Source organism: Pelophylax lessonae (assembly GCF_965119305.1).
Source record: "Pelophylax lessonae genome assembly, chromosome: 1".
In the NCBI taxonomy this organism is placed as follows: Eukaryota; Metazoa; Chordata; class Amphibia; order Anura; family Ranidae; genus Pelophylax; species Pelophylax lessonae.
In genome coordinates this window covers 888,850,546-888,876,469 of record NC_138768.1, presented here as the reverse complement: position 1 = coordinate 888,876,469, position 25,924 = coordinate 888,850,546, and the positions used below count along the sequence as shown (strand labels likewise).

Below are 25,924 nucleotides of genomic sequence, written 5' to 3'. Positions count from 1 at the left end.
AAACAAAAAAAACAATATTTTTTACTTTCTGCTATAAACATCTAAAAAAAAAAAAAAAAAATCAAATTTTTTCATCAGTTTAGGCCAATATGTATTCTGCTACATATTTTTGGCAAAAAAAAATCCCAATAAGCAAATAGTGATTGGTTTGCGCAAAAGTTATTGCGTCTACAAACGGTGGGATTTTTTATGGAATTGTTATTTTTTTTATTTTTTCTAGTAATGGCGGGGATCAGCGACTTATAGCGGGACTGTGACATTGCGGTGGACAAATCGCACAGCTGATACTTTTTTGGGGACCAGTGACACCAATACAGTGAAAAAGATATAAAAGAAATATGCACTGTCACTGTACTAATGACACTGGCAGGGAAGGGGTTAACATCAGGGGGCAATAAAAGGGTTAAATATGTTCCTAGGGAGTGCTTACTCACAGTGGGGGAGGTGCTTTATCTGTGGGAAGGCAGAGATCCGTGTTCCTGCTTAGCAGAAACACACAGGAAGCTACGGTTGCCACCTTTTCTTTAAGCCAAACCCGAACACTTTAGCCGCGCACGGCAACATTTATTTTTAAGGGGGAACGCTGAAGACTCTGATGTAAAGGGGAACTCTAATATAAGGGGGTTTCTGCTCACCAAACCTCCCACTTACATCTGAGTTCCCAGCGTTCCCTCTTTAATTAGGGTTCCGAAAGCAACCCTTACATCAGTGTCTACATGGCACCCCTTAAATCTTACCTTAGGGTACTCACTCACTTGGAGTCAGGAGAAAGAAGGGAGATTGGGCGGAGACTTCAGTCATAGACATTGGATGGTGAGCTCATTCACCCGAGGATGGAGGCTCAGGCATCAAAGCCTTTCATCCACTGTGTATCTGCCAGTTGCTAAGCTTCAAACGTTCAGCCCACACATCCCTTTCCTGAGGCACAGAACGCCAGGGATTGGAGTGTGGGTGGGCAGACAGATAGGAAGGGGTGGGAGGAGGAGGAGTAGATCAAGCCCTTTCTCCTCTCCTGTCTGTGTATGGGGGTGAGGCCGGTGTGAAAATCTATGCACTCAGGGGTTGTGGTACTTGGTTACTTGGGGAGCCACAGTCCATTTTGAATATTGTGTCCGGGATTCAGGTGGCCTGAAATCCAAACACATGATTCAAAACCCAAACTGTCTGGGTGAATCCCGGATGGGTGACAACCCTACAGGAAGTGCCAGCTAGTGTAGTTTCCGGGTTAAAGGGTTTTAGTAGCAAAGGATTAAAAACACTCCAAAGAGATATACAAGTGCTTATCTGGTGGCAGAGTCTGTGGATGTGGATCCTCCTAGAACCGTCCTGCAGGACCGCTATCACCTATTCCAGCTGCTGAGCAGAGAGATGGCTGGCTTGGGAGCCTGGAGGAGCCAGTGTGGAAGACACAGCGGAAGTGACGTCACCGGAAGGATAGGAGGTACCAGATGAGAAGAGAAGCAAGGCTACGCATGCAGAGTATTTTGGTCCTTCTACAGGCCTTTCCTCTTAGTCTATACAGAACCAGTCACAACTCTGAGGACAGCAGCCGCAGGTGGTCCCATGCATTCCTTTATTGTACCCCCATAACCAAAGACCAGTGGCATTTTATGGAATACCCTCTACTCTGATCATTGGTATTTTTAATATTTATTACTGGCTGGACTATATATAATCTCTGTGCGCCAGTATCTCCTTCCTCCATTAGCAGAAACACAGGATCTCCATCTTCCCTACTAACAGAACGGTGATCTGCCTTGTTTACTTTGTCAGACCGGTGTTCTGCCTCTCTCGGGAATGATTGCTGGGTGCCGGTGGACATCATGTCCACTGGACCTGCTGATTGGCTCTCGCTGTGTCCAGCGGGAGCTGAGTGCCAGCAGCATGCGTTGACGCCCCAGACCCGAAAATGCAGATGTTGTAGAGGTACGTGATTCTGCGCCCAATGACCACCCTGCCGCAGTACATGTATGTGGGTGGACCAAAAAAAGTCTCTCTGATAAAGAGAGACCTGGTGGATTGCATGCAGAACTCCTGGGGCCAGCTGAGGACATTTAGGGCCTTAAGATTGAAGATGTGGTGGATGTCTCCTTTTGGTTTGGGAACTGTGGACAGAGAAGAACTCCTGGAACTCTTCTGGCCTTAGCTCAGTGAGATAGAGTTTGGAAGACGAATGTCATAGACAGGTTAGGGCTTTAGAAAGGGCCTCCAATGGCTGTCAATGTGGTGCCTTCTCCACTCTCCATCTCACTAATAAAACCCCAATGGATGACTCTCTATGAACTGATCACATTCCAATCACCGATCATCTAATCATTGGTAAAAAAGAAGACTCGGCACAGAATATTGTACGAAGAGTTTTTATTGGACAAGATCAGAATAAGCGATTACCACACAGTAAATGATATGAATAAAATAAAGCTTAAATCTTTTATAATAGAATTAACAAATGTGTCAAATGTATTAATAATCATACATTGGTTGGACCAATAAAAAGCCGGCTACTTCAATAAATCAAGCTCATGTATTGTCATGGTTTCCTGCCAACCCCACAGCGGGTCAGAGGGCGATGCGGGTGTAAACCAATCCTGAGTGGACTGTGGGGGTTTCACATTTGTTTATGGACTAAACAGTTCCACCCGTTACAATCCAGCGTCCATTTCCCGTAGTACCAGCAGGGGGCGCACTCTGATGTTTTATTTTATTTCCTTTATTTGTAAACTTTCCCGCACTCTGAACATGAAAATGGAGCCTCTAATATAAGTGTGAATTCTTTGCTGTTTGAAACGTACATAAGGAGTGAAACATTTCCCGCACTCTGAACATGAAATAGGACGCTCGCCTGTATGTACTTTCTGGTTTCTAAGAAATGAACTTTTCTTTGGAAAACATTTCCCCCACTTGTAACATTAAAAAGGGTGCTCACCTGTGTGTAAGTAGATGCTTTTAGTTAAACATTTCCCGCACTCTGCACAACATCAGAGACGCTCACCTGTATGAACTTTCTGGTGTCTAACAAGTAAACATTTGTGCGCAAAACAATTCCCGCACTCTGAACATTAACAGGGAGGCTCATCTGTGTGTATTCTCTGATGGCTAAGAAGGTTTCCTTTATGATTAAAACATTTCCCGCATACTGAACATTAATGGGGAAGCTCGCCCCTGTGGATTCCCTGATGGCGAAGAAGGTGTCCTTTCCCACTAAAACATTTCCTGCACTCTGAACATTAATTCCCTATTTATTTGTGTGTATTCTCTGATGGATAAGAAATATTTCTATCAAATTGAAACATTTCCCGCATTCTGAACATCATTAGGTACGCTCACCTGTGTGTATTGTCTGATGGGTAAGAAGGTTTGCTTTCTGATTAAAACGTTTCCCGCACTCTGAACATGAATAGGGAAGCTCACCTGTGTGAATTCTCTGATGGTTAAGAAGGTTTCTTTTCTGTTTAAAACATTTCCCGCACTCTGAACATGAATAGGGAAGCTCACCTGTGTGAATTCTCTGATGGCTAAGAAGACTTCCTTTCAGAGGGAAACATTTCCCGCACTCTGAACATGAATAGGGACGCTTACCTGTGTGAATTTTCTGGTGCTGAAGAAGGTGTCCTTTGAGACTAAAACATTTCCCGCACTCTGAACATGAATAGGAATGCTCCCCTGTGTGAACTCTCTGATGGATAAGAAGACTTCCTTTCTGAGTGAAACATTTCCCGCACTCTGAACATGAATAGGGACGCTCACCTGTGTGTATTCTCTGATGGCTAAGAAGGGTTTCTTTACGACTGAAACATTTCCTGCACTCTGAACATGAATAGGGACGCTCACCTGTGTGAATTTTCTGGTGCTGAAGAAGGTGTCCTTTGAGACTAAAACATTTCCCGCATTTTGAACATGAATAGGGACGCTCCCCTGTGTGAACTCTCTGATGGCTAAGAAGGCTTCTTTTCTGTTTAGAACATTTCCCGCACTCTGTACATGAATAGGGAAGCTCACCCGTGTGTATTCTCTGATGGCTGAAAAGGGATTCTTTACGATTGAAACATTTCCCGCACTCTGAACATGAATAGGGACGCTCCCCTGTGTGTATTTTCTGATGGCTAAGAAGGTTTCCTTTACGATTAAAACATTTCCCACACTCTGAACATGAATAGGGAAGGTCCCCTGTGTGAATTCTCAAGTGCTGAAGAAGGTTTGTTTTCTGTTTAAAACATTTCCCGCACTCTGAACATGACAATGAATTCTCTTCTGTATGAAGCCCTTTATGGTATAAAGAAGATCTCCTGAGATGAGATGGTCGGCACTGTCAGATATTAGAGGACTATGTGAAGTATCAGGAGATTCCAATGATCTCCTCCAATGGTGAGGTCTGTCATGTATATTATGAGGAATGGGATTTACTTCTGGAGAAGATGCCATGTCATTATCTTCTGTAGTCACATCTTCCTCCGATGTCCTTCTATTCCCACCACAGAGTCCGTCTGTCAGTTTTCCACACTCATATACACTGCTCAACACTTTATAATCAGAGTATAGCATCAAGTCAGGGAAACTCCTGGGATATTCATCTGCTCAGTGAAGTAGCGGAGGGGGTTGTTACCAACAGGTGCACTAGATGGGCAACAATGAGACGACCTCCAAATCAGGAATGGTTTTACAGGTGGAGGCCACTGACATTTTCCCTACTCATCTTTTCTGAGTGTTTGTCACTAGTTTTTGCATTTGGCTGGGGTCAGTGTCACTACTGGTAGCATGAGGCCATACCTGGACCCTATAGAGATTGCACAGGCAGTCCAACTCCTCCACGATGGCACATCAATACCTCCCATTGCCAGAAGGTTTGCTGTGTCTCCCAGCACAGTCTCAGGAGCATTGAGGAGATTCCAGGAGACAGGCAGTTACTCTAGGAGAGCTGGACAAGACTGTAGAAGGTTCTTAACCCATCAGCAGGACCGGTATCTGCTCCTTTGTGCAAGGAGGAACAAGATGAGGACTGCCAGAGCCCTACAAAATGACCTCCAGCAGGACACTGGTGTGAATGTCTCTGACCAAACAATCAGAAACAGACTTCATGAGGGTGGCCTGAGGGCCCGACGTCCCCTAGTGGGTCCTGTGCTCACTGCCCGGCACTGTGGAGCTCGATTGGCATTTGCCATTAAACACCAGAATTGGAAGGTCCACCACTGACACCATGTGCTTTTCACAGAGGAGAGCAGGTTCACCCTGAGCACATGTGACAGACGTGAAAGAGTCTGGAGAAGCCGTGGTGAACGCTGAGCTGCCTGTAACATCGTTCAGCATGACCAGTTTGGTGGTGGGTCAGTGATGGTCTGGGAAGGCATATCCATGGAGGGAGGCACAGAACTCTACAGGGTAGACAATGACTCCCTGACTGCCATTAGGTATCAGGATGAAATCCTTGGACCCATTGTCAGACCCTACGCTGGTGCAGTGGGTCCTGGGTTCCTCCTGGTGGACAACAATGTCTGGCCTTATGTGGTGAGAGTATGCAGCCAGTTCCTGGAGGATGGAGGAATTGATACCATTGAATGGCCCCCACACTCGCCTGACCTGAATCCAATAGAACACCTCTTGGACATTCTGTTTCAGTCCATTCGATGCCACCAGGTTGCACCTCAGCCTGTTCAGGAGCTCAGTGATGCCCTGGTCCAGATCTTACATAGTTACATAGTTACATAGTTAGTGAGGTTGAAAAAAGACATCAGTCCATCCAGTTCAACCTATGATGCGTGTGTGTGTTTGCTTTTAACTGTACATTGTATACCCCTGTATTTTGTGGTCTTTAAGGTGTCCATCTAATAGTTTTTTGAAACTATCAATGCTCCCTGCTGATACGACTGCTTGTGGAAGAGAATTCCACATCCTTACCGTTCTTACAGTGAAGAACCCCTTACGCACTTTAAGGTTAAACCTCCTTTCCTCTAGTTTTAGTGAGTGGCCACGTGTCTTATTGTATCTCCTTTCTCTGAATAGTTTGTACCTTATGCTCGGGTCACCAGTACAGTATTTGTACATTGATATCATATCCCCCCTCAATCGTCTTTTCTCCAGAGAGAAAAGGTTCAGGGCTTGTAGTCTCCCCTCATAGCTGATGTCCTCCATTCCCCTAATTATTTTTGTTGCCCTTCTCTGGACTTTCTCCAGTTCCAGCACATCCTTCCTGAGGACCGGTAACCAGAACTGGACAGCATACTCCAGATGTGGCCGGACCAGAGTCTTGTAGAGTGGGAGAATAATCTCTTTATTTCTGGAGTGAATCCCCTTTTTTATACATCCCAGTATTCTGTTGGCTTTGCTTGCAGCGGCTTGGCATTGCATGCCACTGCCAAGCTTGTTGTCTACCAGTACCCCCAAGTCCTTTTCCATCCTAGACTCACCCAGAGGTTCCCCCCCTAGTGAGTAGCTTGCTTTCTGGTTTCTGGCCCCCAAGTGCATTACTTTACATTTTTCAACATTAAATCTCATCTGCCATGTAGTTGCCCACCCCGTTATTTTGTTCAGGTCTGCTTGCAAGGTTTCCACATCCTGCATAGAAGATATTGGCATGCCTAGTTTAATATCATCTGCAAATACTGAGATTGTGCTAGATATCCCCTCCTCTAGATCATTTATGAACAAATTAAACAGGATTGGTCCCAGGACAGAACCCTGGGGGACCCCACTTTCCACACCCGCCCAATCTGAGTACTCCCCATTAATCACCACCCTCTGTACTCTCCCCTGGAGCCAGTTCTGTATCCAGGTACTCACCTTCTGATCCATACCTACCTTCCTTAGTTTGTACATCGTTTGTGGGGAACGGTGTCAAAGGCCTTTGCAAAGTCCAGATACACCACATCCACAGGCTTACCTTTATCTAGGTGGCTGCTCACTTCATCGTAGAAGGTTAATAGATTGGTTTGGCACGAACGATTTTTCATGAATCCATGCTGATTACTACTTATAATACCGTTTTCATTACTAAAGTCTTGTATGTGGTCCCTTAACATCCCCTCCAAAATTTTGCAGACTACTGATGTTAGGCTGACCGGCCTATAGTTACCCGGGATATATCTCGGCCCCTTTTTAAATATTGGTACCACATTGGCTTTTTTCCAATCAGCTGGCACCATACCCGTCTGTAAACTATCCTTAAAGATCAAGAATAATGGTCTGGCAATCACCTGGCTGAGCTCATTAAGAACCCTCGGGTGCAAGCCATCTGGTCCCGGGGATTTATTTATGTTAAGTTTCTCTAGTTTAGCTCTAAGTCTATCCTCTGTTAGCCATGGCGGCACTTCCTGAGGTGTATTATTTAGTTCGGCCTTACAAGCTGGGTTCGTGTAGCCCCCCGATTCTTTTGTGAAGACTGAAGAGAAGAAATGATTTAACACTTCCGCCTTTTCTCTGTCCTCAGTGGCCATATTTCCTTTATCATCTTTTATGGGGCCAATGTGTTCTGGCCTCGCTTTCTTACTGTTTATATACTTAAAGAACTTCTTGGGGTTCTTTTTGCTCTCCTCCGCTATATGTCTCTCGTGTTCTATTTTAGCCGCCCTGATTTCGTCTTTACATTTCTTATTACACTCTTTGTAGTGCTTAAATGCTGCCAATGACCCCTCAGTCTTGTATTTTTTGAAGGCCTTTTCCTTAGCACTAATATGCATTTTTATGTTGGAGTTTAGCCATCCAGGGTTTATTTTTGCTCTTTTAAATTTATTTCCCTTTGGAATGCACTGGTCAATCCCCCTGTTTAGTATACTCTTGAAGCACTCCCATTTTTCCTCCGTGTTCTTTGTTCCCAGGGTTCTATCCCAATTGATATTTTCTAGCAGCAAGCGCAGTTTAGGGAAATTGGCTCTTTTGAAATTCAGTGTCCTTATATTACCCCTCTGCTTCCTATTACTGTAATTAATACTGAAACTTATTGACCTATGGTCACTGTTTCCCAAGTTGTCCCGTATTTCTATATCCGTGAGCAGGTCTGTATTGTTGGTAATCAGTAGGTCAAGTACCGCATTGTTTCTTGTCGGTGCATTCACCATCTGACCCATGAAATTGTCCTGCAAAACATTTAGGAACTGCCTAGCCTTGGCTGAGTGCGCGGTTCCTTCTGCCCAGTCTATATCTGGATAATTAAAGTCCCCCATTATAATGACATTTCCCATCCTTGCTGCCAATCCTATCTGTAAAAGGAGGTCCGCCTCACCCTCCTCCCTCTGGTTGGGGGGCCTATAGCATACGCCCAATATTACCTTCCCCGCCGTGCCATCCCTTTGAAGCTCTACCCATAGGGATTCTGCCTCGTCCTTAGCTCCATTATTAATATCATCCCTCATATTTACCTGTATGCTGTTCTTAATATACAGACACACCCCTCCCCCTTTTTTACCCTCTCTATCTCTGCGATAAAGGGAATACCCCTGAATGGTTGCCATCCAGTCATGAGAGCTGTCAAACCAAGTCTCAGTTATCCCCACAAAATCTAAGTCCTCCTCAAACATCAGTAGCTCCAGCTCTCCCATCTTGTTGGCCAGGCTTGTGGGAGGAAATACCCCAGGACACCATCTGGGAGGAAATACCCCAGGACACCATCCGTCGTCTCATTAGGAGCATGCCCCGACATTGTCAGGCATGCATACGAGCACATGGGGGCCATACACACTACTGAGGACCATTCTGAGTTGCTGCAATGACATTTCACCAAAATGGACTCGCCTGCTGCATAATTTTTTCACTTTGATTTTTGGGGTGTCTTTGAATTCAGCCCTCTGTAGGGTGATAATTTTCATTTCAAACTATGTGGCATCCTTTCTTTCCTAACATATTACCCAGTCCATACCAGTATAGATCCTAACACATTAACCAGTCCATACCAGTATCTGGCAACACTGAGAAGAATCTCCATACTGAAGGAGAGCTGGGAATGTACCCATCAGGTGCAGGCAGGGGCCTATACAGAGGAGGGCGGAGATACAAGGGTGCAGGCATCAAAGCAGAGTAGTTGGGTGACAGTTAGGAAGGGTAGAAGGGAACAAGGCAAGGAGGCTGATCCTGGGCTGGAGCACCCCAATAAATACGCCCTGTTGCGTGTTGTTGGGGAAACCAGTCAGGGACCAGCATTCCTGGAGCAGAGGGACGCCCCTAGTTGCCAGGGGAAGAACTCCTCCAGTGAGGTCAGGAGCAAGGGAAAGGAAAGACAGGTTCTGGTGGTAGGGGACTCAATTGTTAGAAGGACAGAGAGGGCAATCTGTCAAAAAGACCGTAGGTGCCGAACTGTCTGTTGTTTACCGGGCGCTCGGGTTCAGCACATTGCGGATCTGATGGACAGATTTTTGGGTGGGGCTGGGGAAGACCCAGCTGTCATGGTACACGTGGGTACCAATGACAAAGTCAGAGGGAGATGGAGAGTCCTAAAAAACTATTTCAGGACTTAGGAGCTAAGTTGAGGACTAGGACCACCAAGGTAGTATTTTCAGAAATATTACCTGTACCTCAAGCCACACCAGAGAGGAAGCGGGAGATTAGGGAAGTTAACAAGTGGCTGAGGAGCTGGTGTAGCAAGGAGGGCTTCAGATTCCTGGAGAACTGGGCCGACTTCTCAGTCGGGTATCGGCTCTTTAGTACGGACGGATTACACCTAAATGGGGAGGGTGCAACCGTACTGGGTGAGAAGATGGCCAATCGCCACGGCACAAAATAAGCAAGAAAAATATGGGAAAATTTGGGAACTATGGAATCATTTCATATGCTCTGAAGAAGGGAAACAATATATAGCAAAATAAAATAAGGGAATAACAAGATAGGGAGAGAGAGAGGTGACTCCTCCATCTCTGGTCGCAAGATTATAATTTTTTTTTGTTGGTTGGGAGAGGGTGGGAAGGGAGGGAAGTAAGGGAAAGAAGAAAAAGAAGGGAATTTAAGGAAATAGCAAAAGGAGATGTTATATTATATATTAGGATGGAAAAGTATGTGATATCAGAAAAGTTATGTATAATTTTATAAATTCCTGAATAAAAAGATATTTGAAAAAAAAATAATAAAAATGGGATATAACCCTGGGAACAAAGAACACGAAGGAAGAATGGGAGTGCTTCAAGAGCATACTAAACAAAGGGATTGGCCAGTGCATTCCAAAGGGGAATAAATTTAAAAGAGCAAAAGCAAACCCTGGGTGGATAAACTCCAACATAAAAAGGCATATTAATACTAAAGAAAAGGCCTTCAAAAATTACAAGGCTGAGGGGTCATTGGCAGCATTCCAACATTACAAAGAGTGCAATAAGAAATGTAAAGGCGAAATCAAGGCGGCTAATATAAAACACGAGAGACATATAGCGGAAGAGAGTAAGAAAAACCCCAAGAAATTCTTTAAGTATATAAATAGTAAGAAAGCGAGGCCAGAACACATTGGCCCCATAAAAGACGACGAAGGGAAGCTGGCCAGAGGACAGAGAGAAGGCGAAAGTGCTAAATAATTTCTTCTCTTCAGTCTTCACAAAAGAATCGGGGGGGCTACACTAACCCAGCTTGTAATGCTAAATTTAAATAATACACCTCAGGAAGTACCCCAATGGCTAACAGAAGATAGACTTAGAACTAAACTAGAGAAACTTAACATAAATAAATCACCGGGACCAGATGGCTTACACCCGAGGGTTCTTAAAGAACTCAGCCAGGTGATAACAAGACCATTGTTCTTGATCTTTAAGGATAGTCTACAGACGGGTATGGTGCCAGCTGTTTGTAAAAAAGCCAACGTGGTACCAATATTTAAAAGAGGGCTGAGATATATCCTGGGTAACTACAGGTCCCTCTCAAAAAATTAGCATATTGTGATAAAGTTCATTATTTTCTGTAATGTACTGATAAACATTAGACTTTCATATATTTTAGATTCATTACACACAACTGAAGTAGTGCAAGCCTTTTATTGTTTTAATATTGATGATTTTGGCATACAGCTCATGAAAAACCAAAATTCCTATCTAAAAAAATGAGCATATTTCATCCGACCAATAAAAAAAAAGTGTTTTTAATCCAAAAAAAGTCAACCTTCAAATAATTGTTCAGTTATGCACTCAATACTTGGTCGGGAATCCTTTTGCAGAAATGACTGCTTCAATGCGGCGTGGCATGGAGGCAATCAGCCTGTGGCACTGCTGAGGTGTTATGGAGGCCCAGGATGCTTCGATAGCGGCCTTGAGCTCATCCAGAGTGTTGGGTCTTGCGTCTCTCAACTTTCTCTTCACAACATCCCACAGATTCTCTATGGGCTTCAGGTCAGGAGAGTTGGCAGGCCAATTGAGCACAGTAATACCATGGTCAGTAAACCATTTACCAGTGGTTTTGGCACTGTGAGCAGGTGCCAGGTCGTGCTGAAAAATGAAATCTTCATCTCCATAAAGCTTTTCAGCAGATGGAAGCATGAAGTGCTCCAAAATCTCCTGATAGCTAGCTGCATTGACCCTGCCCTTGATAAAACACAGTGGACCAACACCAGCAGCTGACATGGCACCCCAGACCATCACTGACTGTGGGTACTTGACACTGGACTTCAGGCATTTTGGCATTTCCCTCTCCCCAGTCTTCCTCCAGACTCTGGCACCTTGATTTCCGAATGACATGCAAAATTTGCTTTCATCCGAAAAAAGTACTTTGAACCACTGAGCAACAGTCCAGTGCTGCTTCTCTGTAGCCCAGGTCAAGCGCTTCTGCCGCTGTTTCTGGTTCAAAAGTGGCTTGACCTGTGGAATGCGGCACCTGTAGCCCATTTCCTGCATACGCCTGTACACGGTGGCTCTTGATATTTCTACTCCAGACTCAGTCCACTGCTTCCGCAGGTCCCCCAAGGTCTGGAATCGGTCCTTCTCCACAATTTTCCTCAGGGTCCGGTCACCTCTTCTCGCTGTGCAGCGTTTTCTGCCACACTTTTTCCTTCCCACAGACTTCCCACTGAGGTGCCTTGATACAGCACTCTGGGAACAGCCTATTCGTTCAGAAATTACTTTCTGTGTCTTACCCTCTTGCTTGAAGGTGTCAATGATGGCCTTCTGGACAGCAATCAGGTCGGCAGTCTTACCCATGATTGCGGTTTTGAGTAATGAACCAGGCGTGGAGTTTTTAACCGGTTGCCGACCGCCGCACGACTATATACTGCGGCGGTCAGCCCCCGGCTAGGCAGAGTGACGTATCGGTACGTCACTTGCCTGTCACTTCCTTGTGAGCCAATAGCGGGCGGGCGCACGCCCGCGGAGGCGTGCGCCCGCCGCGGCTCATTCATAGGGAAGTTAGTGCGTGTGACCGGCGGACCCGATGTCCGCCGGTCACTCACCGATCATCGGTACAGAGGGAGAAAGTCAGGCGGCTGATGTAAACAAGCCGCCTGTCATTCTCCCCTGTGTAGAAACAGTGTTCAGACGGTTCTACTATGTAGGACCGTTGATCACTGTTCCTACACTAGTAGCCACAGCCAATCACAGTAGAAAGCATGCCCCTAGGGACACACTTAACCCCTTCCTCCCCAATAAAGTTAACCCCTTCCCTGCCAGTGTCATTTTGCAGTAACAGTGCATATGTATAGCACTGATTACTGCAGTAATGTCACTGGTAACCCCAAAAGTGTCAACAATGTCAGTCAAGGGTCCGATCTATCCGCCGCAATGTCGCAGTACCGCAAAAAAATCGCAGATCGCCGCCATTACACGTTAAAAAAAACCACCAAAAATGTCAGAAATCTTTCCCTTAGTTAGTAAACGCAATAACTTTTGCGCAAACCAATCAAAATACGCTTTTTGTGATTTTTTTTTTCTACCAAACATAGGTAGCAGAAAACAAATTGGCCAAAAATGTTAAAAAATTTTGATTTTTACATTTTTTTGGGGGGAATTTCATATAAAAAAATGTGAAAAATATTGTTATTTTTGCAAAATTTTCGCTCTTTTTTTGTTTATAGCACAAAAAGTAAAAATCGCACAGGTGATCAAATACCACCAAAAGAAAGCTCTGTTTGTGGGGGAAAAAAAAACGTCAAATTCGTTTAGGTACACCATCGCACGACTGCGCAATTGTCCATTAAAGTCATGCAGTAAAAAAATCGCAAAAACCCCCTGGTCTTTAAGCAGCCAAATCCTCCGGGGCTTAAGTGGTTAAAAGCCTCAGGAATCTTTTGCAGGTGTTAAGAGTTAATTAGTTGATCCAGATGATTAGGTTAATAGCTCGTTTAGAGAACCTTTTCATGATATGCTAATTTTTTTAGATAGGAATTTTGGTTTTTCATGAGCTGTATGCCAATATCATCAATATTAAAACAATAAAAGGCTTGCACTACTTCAGTTGTGTGTAATGAATCTAAAATATATGAAAGTCTAATGTTTATCAGTACATTACAGAAAATAATGAACTTTATCACAATATGCTAATTTTTTGAGAGGGACCTGTATAGACCTGTCTGCAAGATTTTGGAGGGGATGTTTAAAGACTATATACAGGACTTTAGTAATGAAAATGGTATTAATAGTAGTAATCAGCATAGATTCATGAAAAATCGCTCTTGCCAGACCAATCTATTAACCTTCTACGATGAAGTGAGTTTCCATCTAGACAAAGGAAGGCCTGTGGATGTGGTGTATCTGGACTTTGCAAAGGCATTTGACACAGTTCCTGTAAGAAGAGGTTTGCTGTTCAGAGTGGTGTTTCTGTTCAATCCCGACAGGACTTGCGAATGCGCATGCGCGAATTCTCAAACGCGTGCACACGCGCACACAAGCACGAGAGCACGGCAAACACGCAATGTGACAGATGCTGGCGCCAAATGGACTATTTAAACTCAGCCCTTGCTCAGCTCCAGTGCTGCTTTGTCTTCAGCCTTGTTGACCTGAACCTGCTACCTGTATCCTGTTTACAAGTACCAGACCCGGCTTGTCCTGACTATCCTCTGCTCTCCGCCTGCACCGACCTCGGCTTGTCCCTTGACCTCCACTCCAGTCTGCTCCTTCTGGCTCCTGTATGACCGTTTGCCTTCTGACCCGGCTTGTCTCACTACGCTCCTGCCACCAGCACCAGTTGCCTGCATACCTGCTCTGGACCTACATCAGGCACTCGTGCTACTCTATACTCGGCACCTCCTGTCTGCACTATCAAGGGTCCCGAGTCGGAGGCGTAAGAGAGGCCTTCCTCACTGTTCAGGCTCACCTCCAGGTATGTGATAGTTCCTCACAAACGCTTACTGTACAAACTAAGGTCCATAGGTATGGACCATAGGGTGAGTACCTGAATAGAGAACTGGCTCCAGGGGCGAGTCCAGAGGGTGGTGATAAATAGAGAGTACTCAGATTGGGCGGGTGTGGAAAGTGGGGTCGCCCAAGGATCTGTCCTGGGACCAATGCTGTTTAATTTATTCATAAACGACCTAGAGGAGGGGATATCCAGCACAATCTCAGTATTTGCGGATAATACTAAACTAAGCATGCCAATATCTTCTATGCAGGATGTGGAAACCTTACAAGCAGACCTGAACAAAATAATGGGGTGGGAACCTACATGACAGATGGCAGTGGTCACTCACTAAAACTAGAGGAAAAATGGTTTAACCTTAAAATACGTAAGGGGTTCTTTACTGTCAGAGTGGTAAGGATGTGGATTTCTCTTCCACAAGCAGTGGTATCAGCGGGGAGCATTGATAGTTTAAAAAAACTATTAGATGGGCATCTTAAAGACCACAACATAAAGTGGTATACAATGTACGGTTAACAGCAAACACACACACATCATAGGTTGAACTGGATGGATTGATGCCTTTTTTCAACCTCACAAACTATGTAACTATGTACCAGTATAGATCCTAACACATTACCCAGTCCATACCAGTATAGATTTCCAGCATGATATTTTTCCCCATTGAGATCTGATGTGTTTTCAAAGTGTTCCTTTCATTCTTTGTAGCAGTGTATGTTGGTCGAGCATTTCAAAGTTTAAAAGAAATCTGTGGTGGAACAGGGTGCAATCACAACACCAAACTATGACAACTAACCAGATCAATGATACCACCCAACCAAACATCACTAAGTAAGCTTTAACCCATTCTTGCATAATTACCCGAGCTGATATCTGGAGAAGTTTCTTCTTCTTTAACTGCATCCATCATCCCAACCTCCTCTGTAAAATGCTGATCACCCCTCACATACGTCTTTTCCTTTATAACCCCAATTTGTACATTTATCAGATCTTCATCCTAAATCAACAAAATGGCAGAAATAATAATAAATACAAAATAATAATAATAGAATGATATCTCTTAGGGCTTGGGATCACTTTCCTACATTCTCATCTACCTGATGATCGTGAGGGATGGTGTGATCTTCCTGTGTGGAATCCCGGGAATACGGAGGACGGGGACATCTCTCTGGTGGATTTCTGTAACTGGATGACTCCACCATGGTGTCCTGGTACTGCTTTCTGTGACCATTTGGAAACTCTGCCTCCTCCATTACAAAATTCTCAGCATCCTCCTCTTTTATCTCTTCTTTAATGTTAACTTGTGTGGAATCCCGGGAATACAGAGGACAGGGACATCTCTCTGGTGGGTTCTCATTACTGGATCCATCTGTAGGAAACACACACACTGACTGAATACATTTTTTCTATGTGATTATCAGATGATGGGGGATCTAGGTGGACCCTCCGTACTGCTGTCTCCTTTACAATAAAGTCTCCTCTTACCCGGTGATGTGAGGGGCGGCTGATTCTCCATCATGACGTCTTTGTAGAAGTGGATCTACAGATCCTCAAACATCAATCCATATACCCAAACAGTTTTTGTATTTAGTGGCCATCACTCACCTGTGCTGATGTCTGGAGAAGATTCCTCCTCTTTAACTTTGTCCATCATCCCAACCTCTTCCCTGAACTGCTGATCACCCCTCACATACGTCTCTTCTTCCTCTTTAACCTCATCTTTTATATCTATCAGATTTTCATTCTAAACAAACAAAATAGCAGGGAATGGTTTCTTTAAAATGTGAGCACAAATAACCTTATACCTAAAAGTGGAATATATTTTCAAACAGTCAGATCACTTTTATGATCTCGATATCCATCTTCACCTACCTGATGATGGTGGGGGATGGTGTGATCTTCCTGTGTGGAATCCTGGGAATACAGAGGACAGGGAATTCTCTCTTTCCCATTACTGGATCCATCTGTAGGAAACACACACACTGACTAAATACATTGTTTCTATGCGTTTATCAGATGATGGGGGATCTAGGTGGAGCCTCCGTACTGTTCTCTCCTTTACAATAAAGTCTCCTCTTACCCGGTGATGCGAGGGGCGGCTGATTCTCCATCATGACGTCCTTGTAGAGATTCTTGTGTCCTTCTAAGAATCTTTTGAGAATTCTCCTCACCTCTCCAGTCAGGTTGGTATTTTACTAATAGAAATAAGAGTGATGTCATGTGACCTCCCAGAATTCTCCTCACCTCTCCAGTCAGGTTTGTGCTTTATTAATAGAGATAAGAGTGATATCATGAGAGAGCGAGAGAAACCAAGGTGGCAGCATTGGGTCTGGGTGAAGAGTGGGGGACAGAAGAGTCAAATATGGGGTGTGAGGATTGGAGATCTGCAATGTTGCATAAGGGAATGAGGAGTGGGGGACAACAGTGTCAGTGGGGGTTGTGGAATATAGGTGAGCAGTGTGGGAAGGGGGGTGAGGAGAGGGGAACAACAGTGTTGGATGAGGGATGAGAAGTAGGGAACAGGGGTGATGCGGGGGTGAGAAATGGTGGACAGCAGTGTTAGATGGGGGACAGCGGTGTTGGATGGGGGGTAAGGAATGGGGGACAGCGGTGTTTGATGGGGGTGAGGAATGGGGGAAAGCGGTATTAGATGGGGGATGAGGAGTGGGGGCCCAGTTGGTGTTAGGGCAGAGGACAGGATTAATGTTAGTAGTGATGAGGGAGGAAAGCTACTGAATATTTCCAGAGGTGAGTGTCGGGGTCACCCCGAGCTCTGCCTCTTTCCCAGATAGAATATGAGAACCTCGGCTCTGCCTGGTGAGGGCGCTACAGGAGAGCTGGAGGAAGTTTTGTTGCTCATTCTACTTATGTGATTTCACCAGGGGACTGCAATCTGATTCTCAGTGTTTTTTGTTCCTCTGTTTCTGTTCCCCCAGCATAAAAACAGAAGGAGAAAATTTTCTTTATGTAATTAAAGATTATATATAGAAAATAATATCTTATTACCTCCTCTGCTGCCACTTCCAGCTACGTCTCCTTTCTACTTCCTCCGAGTCCCGACTCGCCTCTGAAATTCTTATTTATAGCTGACATCACTTCCTCTGTGGAACTACATCACTTTCTGTCAGTATCTTACATTACTTCCTGTCAGTATCTTACATTACTTCCTCTCTATAACTCATCACTTCCTGTCTGTGCGTTCCATCTGAGAGAAGTCAGGTCACCGCCTTGTGGACCATATTGTAAGGTGACCAGATTTTTAAAATGAAATCCGGGGACATATTTTTTTTTTTTTTGGCAAATGGTAAATTATTTTATAAGCATTTTTCCTTGCAATGATCTATGCAGTGTATGTGGGATGTGTTTATGGAATAATTGTATGATATTTATGTTATTTCTCACATTTCGTCCATGAGATAGAAAAAAAAAGAGAAAGATACTTTTTAGATTTTTTTGGGATAGGGCTACCAAATGTTAGGAAGATAAGATAGAGGAAAAACTTGGAGGGGCGGGGATGGGGCGGCTAAATTCAAATCCAATGCAGGCAGGAGTGATGGTGTCACCCTCTCTGCAAAAGGTAAGAAATATTGTAGAGCTGCAATGTTCAAATAGTGGTGAAACACCTGATATATAATCATAATAAAATGTAAAATATGCACATTAACCACTTAAGCCCCAGAAGATTTTACCCCCTTTTTGACCAGACCCCTTTTTTCAAATTGGCACTTAGTGAATTTAACTGACAATTGCGCGGTCATGCAATGCTTTACCCAAACGAAATTTACGTCCTTTTTTTCCCACAAACAGAGCTTTCTTTTGGTGGTATTTGATCACCTCTGTGCTTTTTTATTTTTTGCGATATTAATAAATAAAGAGCGAAAATTTTGAGAAAAAATGACATTTTCAACTTTGTCTTTTCAAAAATATCCAATATACTCAATTTATGTCATATATTTTGGCCAAAGTGTATTGAGCTACATGTCTTTGACAAAAAAAATCACAATGAGCGTATTTTTCTTGGTTTGCGTCTACAAACTATGGCGTAAATACTGAAATTTACACAGCTTTAATTTCTGACTGCCTATCTCATTTCATGAGGTGCTAAAATGGCAGGGCAGTACAAAACCCCCCCAAATTACCCCTTTTTGGAAAGTAGACATCCTAAAGAATGTCCTGAGAGGCATGTTTAATATTCCATTTTTTTGTCACAGGTGTTTGAAAAATGACTAAAAAAAAAAATATATATATTTTTTTTACACAAAGTTGTCATTGAAAGGATATATTGCTTGCACATGCCATGGGTATATGTGTAGGAAATAAAGGTAAACAACTGCGCTAATTCAAAACAATAATAAGCAGCAACTTCAAGTGCGACAGACACCCCAAAATAAATAATAAAAAATAAGCTGCGCTGTATGTTGAACCATCAACTGAAATAGTCCATAAAAAAGTCCAATGACAAAATAAAGTTGTGAAAACTTGTGCAGGTACCCCTTACCAAATGGTTGATATAGAGAAGCCAAGTGATGAATATTCAATTATCCTCACAGATGGGACACACTATTCACCCAATGACATTGGGGCTTCTCAGCAGAGGGCATTAAAGTAAAAGAAAATGGACACCATAGTGTAAATCCAACTTAAAAGAAGTTAAGCACCAAAAATTGATATTCAGGCCCTGTTCAGGTACCGCTTACCAGAAATAGGATAATATAAGGCCAAACAGTAAAAGGAGACTCCAGATACGCCTCAGATGTTGGGGATCGAGGGACCTTATGATGTCAGTATGGAACTCCAGCAACGTGTAGGTTGAGTAATGAAAAATAAAACAAGGCAAACGCCATAGCATAAAACCAAAAAAACAGGACAAAAAACACCCAAGTGATGTGCACACAACAGGTCTCGTGAGGGGAGAGTCAGTGCATATGGGGGACCAATCACCAAATAAACTCCATAGGTACCCCTTACCAAACGCTGAATGGATAGGGAGCAAGCAAAGGAGTGTGTGGGGTGTCAAACCAATGAAGATGGCTGCTTACCAGATGGATAAGAAACAGAGAAAAAGAGGGACACCAAACATGCAGACCGAATGACCAGTGGTGTGTATGGATACTCTTACCAACTTCAATGGTTAAACAGGCAGGGATGTAAAACTCAGCTCAGGTTCCCAGGTGGAAAACGACCAGCTCAACAAATGAATGAATGGATAAGGGGATCCGGTAATTGACGCTCAAAACGGGGCTTCTCCAAGGAGCTCAGGGCTCAGAGGTAGATGAGAGGGCAGCCTGCACACACGGAGATCCGGCCTGGGCTGCGGAGTCACCTCATTAGCACTGATCGTGGCGCTGTATCGTGCAAGGCTGGTGTAATATGTGTAAATACACCCCAAAATATATTCTGCTGCTTCTCCTGAGTACAGGGATACCACATATGTGAGACTTCTTGGGAGCCTAGCTGTGTACGGGACCCCGAAAACCAATCCCCACCATCAGAATTTCAAAGGGCGTACATTTTTCATTGCATTTTCTCACTACCTATAACGGTTTAGGAGGCCCTGAATTGTCAAGATACCACAAAACCCCCCCAAATGACCCCATTTGGAAAGTAGACACCCCAAGCTGTTTGCTGAGAGGCATGGTGAGTCCATGGAATATTTTATATTTTGCCACAAGTTTTGGGAAAATTAATTTTTCTTTTTTTTTTTTAACACAAAGTTGTCACTAAAAGATACATTTATCACACATGACATGGGTATATGTGGAATGACACCCCAAAATACATTCTCCTGCTTCTCCTGAGTATGGGGATACCCCATGTGTGAGACTTTTTGGGAGCCTAGCTGTGTACGGGACGCCCGAAAATCAATCACCATCTTCAGGTTTTCTAATCGCGTAAATTTTTGATTGTCCTCCTCACTACCCATCACAGTTTCGGAAGCCCTGAAATTTCAAGATAGCAAAAAACCCCCCAAATGACCCCATTTTGGAAAGTACACATGCCAAGCTATTTTTCTGAGAGGCATGGTGAGTCCATGGAATATTTTATATTTTGCCACAAGTTTCGGGAAAATTACATTTTTATTTTTTATTTTTTATTTTTTTAAACACAAAGTTGTCACTAAATGATAAATTGCTCACACGTGCCATGGGTATATGTGGAAAGACACCCCAAAATACATTCTACTGCTTCCCCTGAGTACAGGGATACCACATGTGTGAGACTTTTTGGGAGCCTAGCTGTGTACAGGACCCTGAAACCAATCAACACCCTCAGGTTTTCTAATGGCGTAAATTGTGCATTTCACCTCTGCACTACCTGTCACAGTTTCGGAGGCCCTAAAATTCCAAGATAGCACAAAACCCCCCCAAATGACCCCATTTTGGAAAGTAGACACCCCAAGCTATTTGCTGAGAGGCATGGTGAGTCCATGGAATATTTTATATTTTGCCACAAGTTCCGGGAAATATATATATATATATATTTTTGTTTTACACAAAGTTTTCACAAAATGATATATTGCTCACACATGCCATGGGTATATGTGAAATGACACCCCAAAATACATTCTGCTGCTTCTCCTGAGTACAGGGATACCCCATGTGTGAGACTTTTTTGCAGTTTAGCCGAGTACAGGACCCCGAAAACCAATCCCCACTTTCAGGCTTTCCAAGGGCGTAAATTGTTGATTTCATTCCTGACTACCTATCACAGTTTCGGAGGCCATGAAATGCCAAGACAGTAGATACCCTAAGCTATTTGCAGAGAGGCATGTTGAGTGTTTTGCAGATTTCACTTTTTGTCACAAAGTTTTGGAAATTCATGGCACCCATGGCATGTGTGAGCATTATATCATTTACTGACAACTTTGTGTAAAAAAAAAAAATAATAATAATTTTACCGAAACTTGTGGCAAAATATAAACTATTCCATGGACTCATCATGCCTCTCAGCTAATAGCTTGGAGTGTCTAATTTGCAAAATGGGGTAATTTGGGGGGGTTTTGTGCTATCTTGGAATTTCAGGGCCTCTGAAACTGTGACAGGTAGTGCAGAGGTAAAATAAGCAATTTACGTCATTAGAAAACCTGAAGATGGGGATTGGTTTTCGGGGTCCCATACACAGCTAGGCTCCCAAAAAGTCTCACACATGTGGTATTCCTGTACTCAGGAGAAGCAGCAAAATGTATTTTGGGGTGTCATTTCACATATACCCATGGCATGTGTGAGCAATATATCATTTAGTGACAACTTTGTGTAAAAAAACAAAAAAAGAAAAAAAAAAGAAATAATAATTTTCTCGAAACTTGTGGCAAACTATAAAATATTCCATGGACTCACCATGCCTCTCAGCAAATAGCTTAGAGTGTCTACTTTGAAAAATGGGGTAATTTGGGGGGGTTTTGTGCTATCTTGAAATTTCAGGGCCTCTGAAACTGTGACAGGTAGTGCAGAGGTAAAATAAGCAATTTACACCATTAGAAAACTGGGGATTGGATTTCGGGGTCCCGTACATAGCTAGACTTCGAAAAAGTCTCACACATGTGGTATCCCTGTACTCAGGAGAAGCAACAGAATGTATATTGGGGTGTCATTTAACATATACCCATGGCATGCGTGAGCAATATATCATTTAGTGACAACTTTCTGTAAAAAAAAAAACAAAAACAAATTGTCATCTTCCCGAAACTTAGGGCAAAATATAAAATACTTCATGGACTCAATATGCCTCTCAGCAAATAGCTTTGGGTGTCTACTTTTCAAAAAGGGGTAATTTGGGGGTTGTTTGAACTGTCCTGGCATTTTATGCTCAATCTTAGCCACACATCACCCACTCTTCTAACCACTTGAAAACAAAGCCTTTTCTGTGACTTTTTGTTTACAAAAATATTTTTTTTTTTACTAGAAAATTACTTTGAACCCTCAAACATTATATATTTCTTTAAAGAAGATGCCCTATAGAACAAAATGGTGGATGTTGCAAATTTTTTTTCTCACACAGTATTTGCGCACTGATTTTCCAAACGCAATTTCTGCGAAAAAAAAATATATTTTTTAATTTATTGCACAAATACACTATATAATTCCAAATTGTGTGGTAACATTTAAAAGATGATATTATGCTGAGCACATAGATACCAAACATGACATGCTTTAAAAATTGCGCACGCCTGTGCAGCGGCAACAAACTATGTACATTTTTAAAAACCTTTAAAAGTCTTTACAGGTTACCACTTTAGACTTACAGAGGAGGTCTACTGCAAGAATTACTGCACTCGACCTGGCGTTAGCGGCGATACCTCACATGCATGCTGCAATTGCGGTTTACATATGACACTAGACCAACGCTTGCGTGCACCTTTGCGCGCAAGCACGGGGGGACAGGGGGGGCTTGATTTTTTATTTTTTTTATTTTGCTTTTTTATGTTATTTTGACACCTTTCCTTTCATTTTATTTTTAATCATTTTTATTGTTCTCACAGTGAATTTAAATATCCCCTATGATAGCAATCTGTAGTGACAGGTACTCTTTTTTAAAAAAAATTGGGGTCTTTTAGACTCTAGATCGCTCCTCTGACCTTAACGCATCTGACCACACCAAAATTGGTGTGATAAAATACTTTCCCAATTTCCCAATGGCGCTGTTTATTTCTGACAAAACAGAAGTCATGAAATGCTCGTAGCTTCCGGTATTTTAGGCCATAGAGATGATTGGAGCCATTGGGGGTTTAATTCTCGCTTTGGGTGCGAGAGATCCCAGGTTCAAATCCTGGACGAGCCCATTGTTTAGCATATGAATTGGCATTCTAACTTGCAGCTTTGATTATACCATGGCTGAATCTGTGCAGGCAAAAGTGCTTAACAGATCTTCAAAGTGTGGGAAAAGCGGCTTCTGAGAAATTGGCGATAGGTGACGCTTGGGTTCTCCCTCCTTCAGTCAAGGGGTAATTATCCACCTTTGGGTACAGGAGGTCCAAGATGCCAGACCATGAGTTTGTTTCCAGACCCTACTGGTAGAAAGGGGGTGATTTTGCCCTGACCAAATTTCTCCTTAGCTTTCGATATTTTCGAAATAGGCAAAGATTTTAAACTTCTTTCATCCAAGGACGAAGACTTTTTGCAGAGGAGAAGACTATTTCTTGGGGAAAAAAATAATTCTTCAGCTAAGGTGACATTCTTGGCTCGTTGGTCTGGGGGTATGATTCTCGCTTCATCTGCAAGCAGTCCTGGGTTCAAATCCCGGACGAGCCCAAGCTTTAGGCAAAAGGCCTGATTTCACATTGTCTTCTTGGTCCCAGTCAAGGCTTTTTTATGCTATGCTTGAACTTTTGCAGTGCCCTTTTCTACGACTCAGCCTAGCCCGGGAAGCCGGCCAAGGAGGGCAACCAGCTTTCCTGGTGCCTCCATGGCAGCATACTAGTGATAGCGCTCCGCCTCTACTCCTCCCTCAGGACTAGTGAGTAGCATAAAAGAAAGGCCCAGCCCCCTGTCCCATCATTCTCCTTTTTTTCCTCATACCTTCCTGACTGGTGAAGAATAAGCAGTATGTCCATACCTCTGCCTCCAGGCAGCTTTCCGCCGGGTTCAGCCTCTCCTGTGCACAGTCCCGGTTCTTGGGTCGCTCAAAGCACTAATAAGGCCGGGAACCCCTTCTGTGGATCTTTTGGGTACAATTTGCAGTGTTTCCTCATAGGAACGCATACTGCCACTGTCTCTTTAAAAATCTTAAAATGTTTGGTTTTGCAGGATTTTGCACAAGGACCGTCTTTTTTTTTCCCCCTCTTTACAGGTTGGATTCCCCTTTATGTTTTCCAGTACTTGTTTGTTTGTGTGTGTTCATTTTCATTGTTATCTTTCCCTTCTCTTTCCCTCTTTTTTTCCCCTTCTTGCCTTTGTCTTACCTTTTCTGCAGCCTGTCCCTTTAAGTTTGCTAAAAGACATCCGATCCCGTGTGGATGGCTCCCAGCCCTGGGATTCCCCCTGCAGCGCCATGTAAATCGAGGCCGCCCCTTACTCCACAGAGTCTCGGCGTCTCTGCGGACCGCCTCGCAGGGCGGGGAGTAGGGCCGTGCACGAGGAACGTTCTGCGCATGCGCGGGCGCATGCGCAGTGCGGTTGAGGCTCGGGTGGCCATCTTGGATGTGGGAACCAGGTGTAATTTTGCCCTGAGTTCCCACAGAAGCTAAGGGGAGGGGTTTTTTGCTCCCTTAGACTGCTCTGCCTATTAAAGGGCCATTCCACCTGCTGTCCACCTGAAAGACAGCATCTTTCCCTGCTCCTGCCGACTTGTTTAAAGCCCTTGGTAGGTAGCACCTTGTAACACTTTTTTTTTCCCGCCCTCCTTCCCATTTATTCAGTTTTTATTTTTTCTTCAATAAAACTTTTTTTTTTTTCTCTCTCTCTCTCTCTCTCCCATTTTTTTCTTCTTTTTTCTTCTTTTTTATTTTTTTTTTCTTCCTTCTTGCGCTTTCCTCTCACAGCCGGTCCTTCTGCAGCGCCCTACGATGAGCCACTCATCACGTAACCAAGATCCTCACAATAGGTATGGGACCACCTTTCTGTAAGTATTGAAGAAAGAAGGAAAAGAGTGCTTGTATGGACTAACAAATGTCCTTTGTTCCAGCCCAACGCACTCCAAAAGATCCGGGAAGTCTTCAAGGCACCGCGACCATGACAGTCCAGATCGCAGATCAAGATCTTCCCACTATAGATCCTCAGAAAGATCTAGGTCGAGACACCATCACTCTCCTTCTCCGCCATCCCACTCCTCAAGGAAGAAGTGCTGGGCTTGTGGCACAGTGCCTTTACCTAGTCTGCCAGGACTGTTTTCGGGACTACGCAGCCAACCGGGAGCTGGAAAACCAACAAGTGGTGGATCTGCTAAAGCAGACAATGAAGGATTCCCTTTCGGAGTTGACAACTCTAGTACCCGCAGAGGCGGCTCCCTCTGCAGCTCAGGTTCCGGACAGGGATGATAGCGCTCCAGGCCCCTCAGGGCTAAACCCTTCACGCTCTGCGGCTCCATTACTTGGAGAGGCATCTTCAGGTCGCCTTTCGGAAGAATCCTCAGAGGAGTCGGACCCGTCAGGCTTTAACTATGCCTTAATCCCACCTTTTATTCAGGCAGTAAAAACAGCAATTGCCTGGGAGGATCCTGAAGAACCCATTCCAAAATCAAAAACGTATTTTCCCTTCCTTAAGAGGAAACAAGTATTCTTTCCTCTTATGGGCGAGATAAGAGAAATTATCGAAGAGGAATGGAAAAAGACGGATAAAAAGTTTTCATTGGGCCGTCTTAATAAGCTCTACCCTCTAGCCGAGGCTGAAGCGCAATCATTAAATTCCATGCCGGTGGTGGATGCTGCAGTCATACGACTCGCCAAAAATGTGACACTACCTATGGAGGATGCAGCTTCTTTCAAAGATCCGCTAGATCGAAAAATAGACCTGGACCTAAAAAGGAGCTACCTGGCCTCGGGCGCAGCCTGTAAACCGGCTATTGCCCTTACATCTGTCTCCAATGCCATCAGGGCATGGACGGAAAATGACGAGACAGCGCTACGCCAAAATGTCCCTAGAGAAGACATTGTCAAGGCACTGGAGGAACTGAAAATTTCTGCCGATTTCATCGGAGAGGCTGCCATTGATACCATACGTTGTTCCGCACAGTCAATGCTCCACACAGTAAT

General features: G+C 43.8%; 1 protein-coding gene across 1 annotated transcript; it reads right to left on the bottom strand.

The window, feature by feature from the left end:
* Window positions 1-3,313: 3,313 nt before the first annotated feature.
* LOC309550806 (uncharacterized protein) lies at window positions 3,314-25,275 on the bottom strand (the record flags this gene model as incomplete). Its single annotated transcript, XM_082251141.1, has 2 exons — window positions 3,314-4,306; window positions 25,264-25,275. 2 exons carry the CDS (start codon window positions 25,273-25,275, stop codon window positions 3,314-3,316), a joined length of 1,005 nt encoding a protein of 334 aa, XP_082107267.1.
* Between the last annotated feature and the right edge of the window lie 649 nt (window positions 25,276-25,924).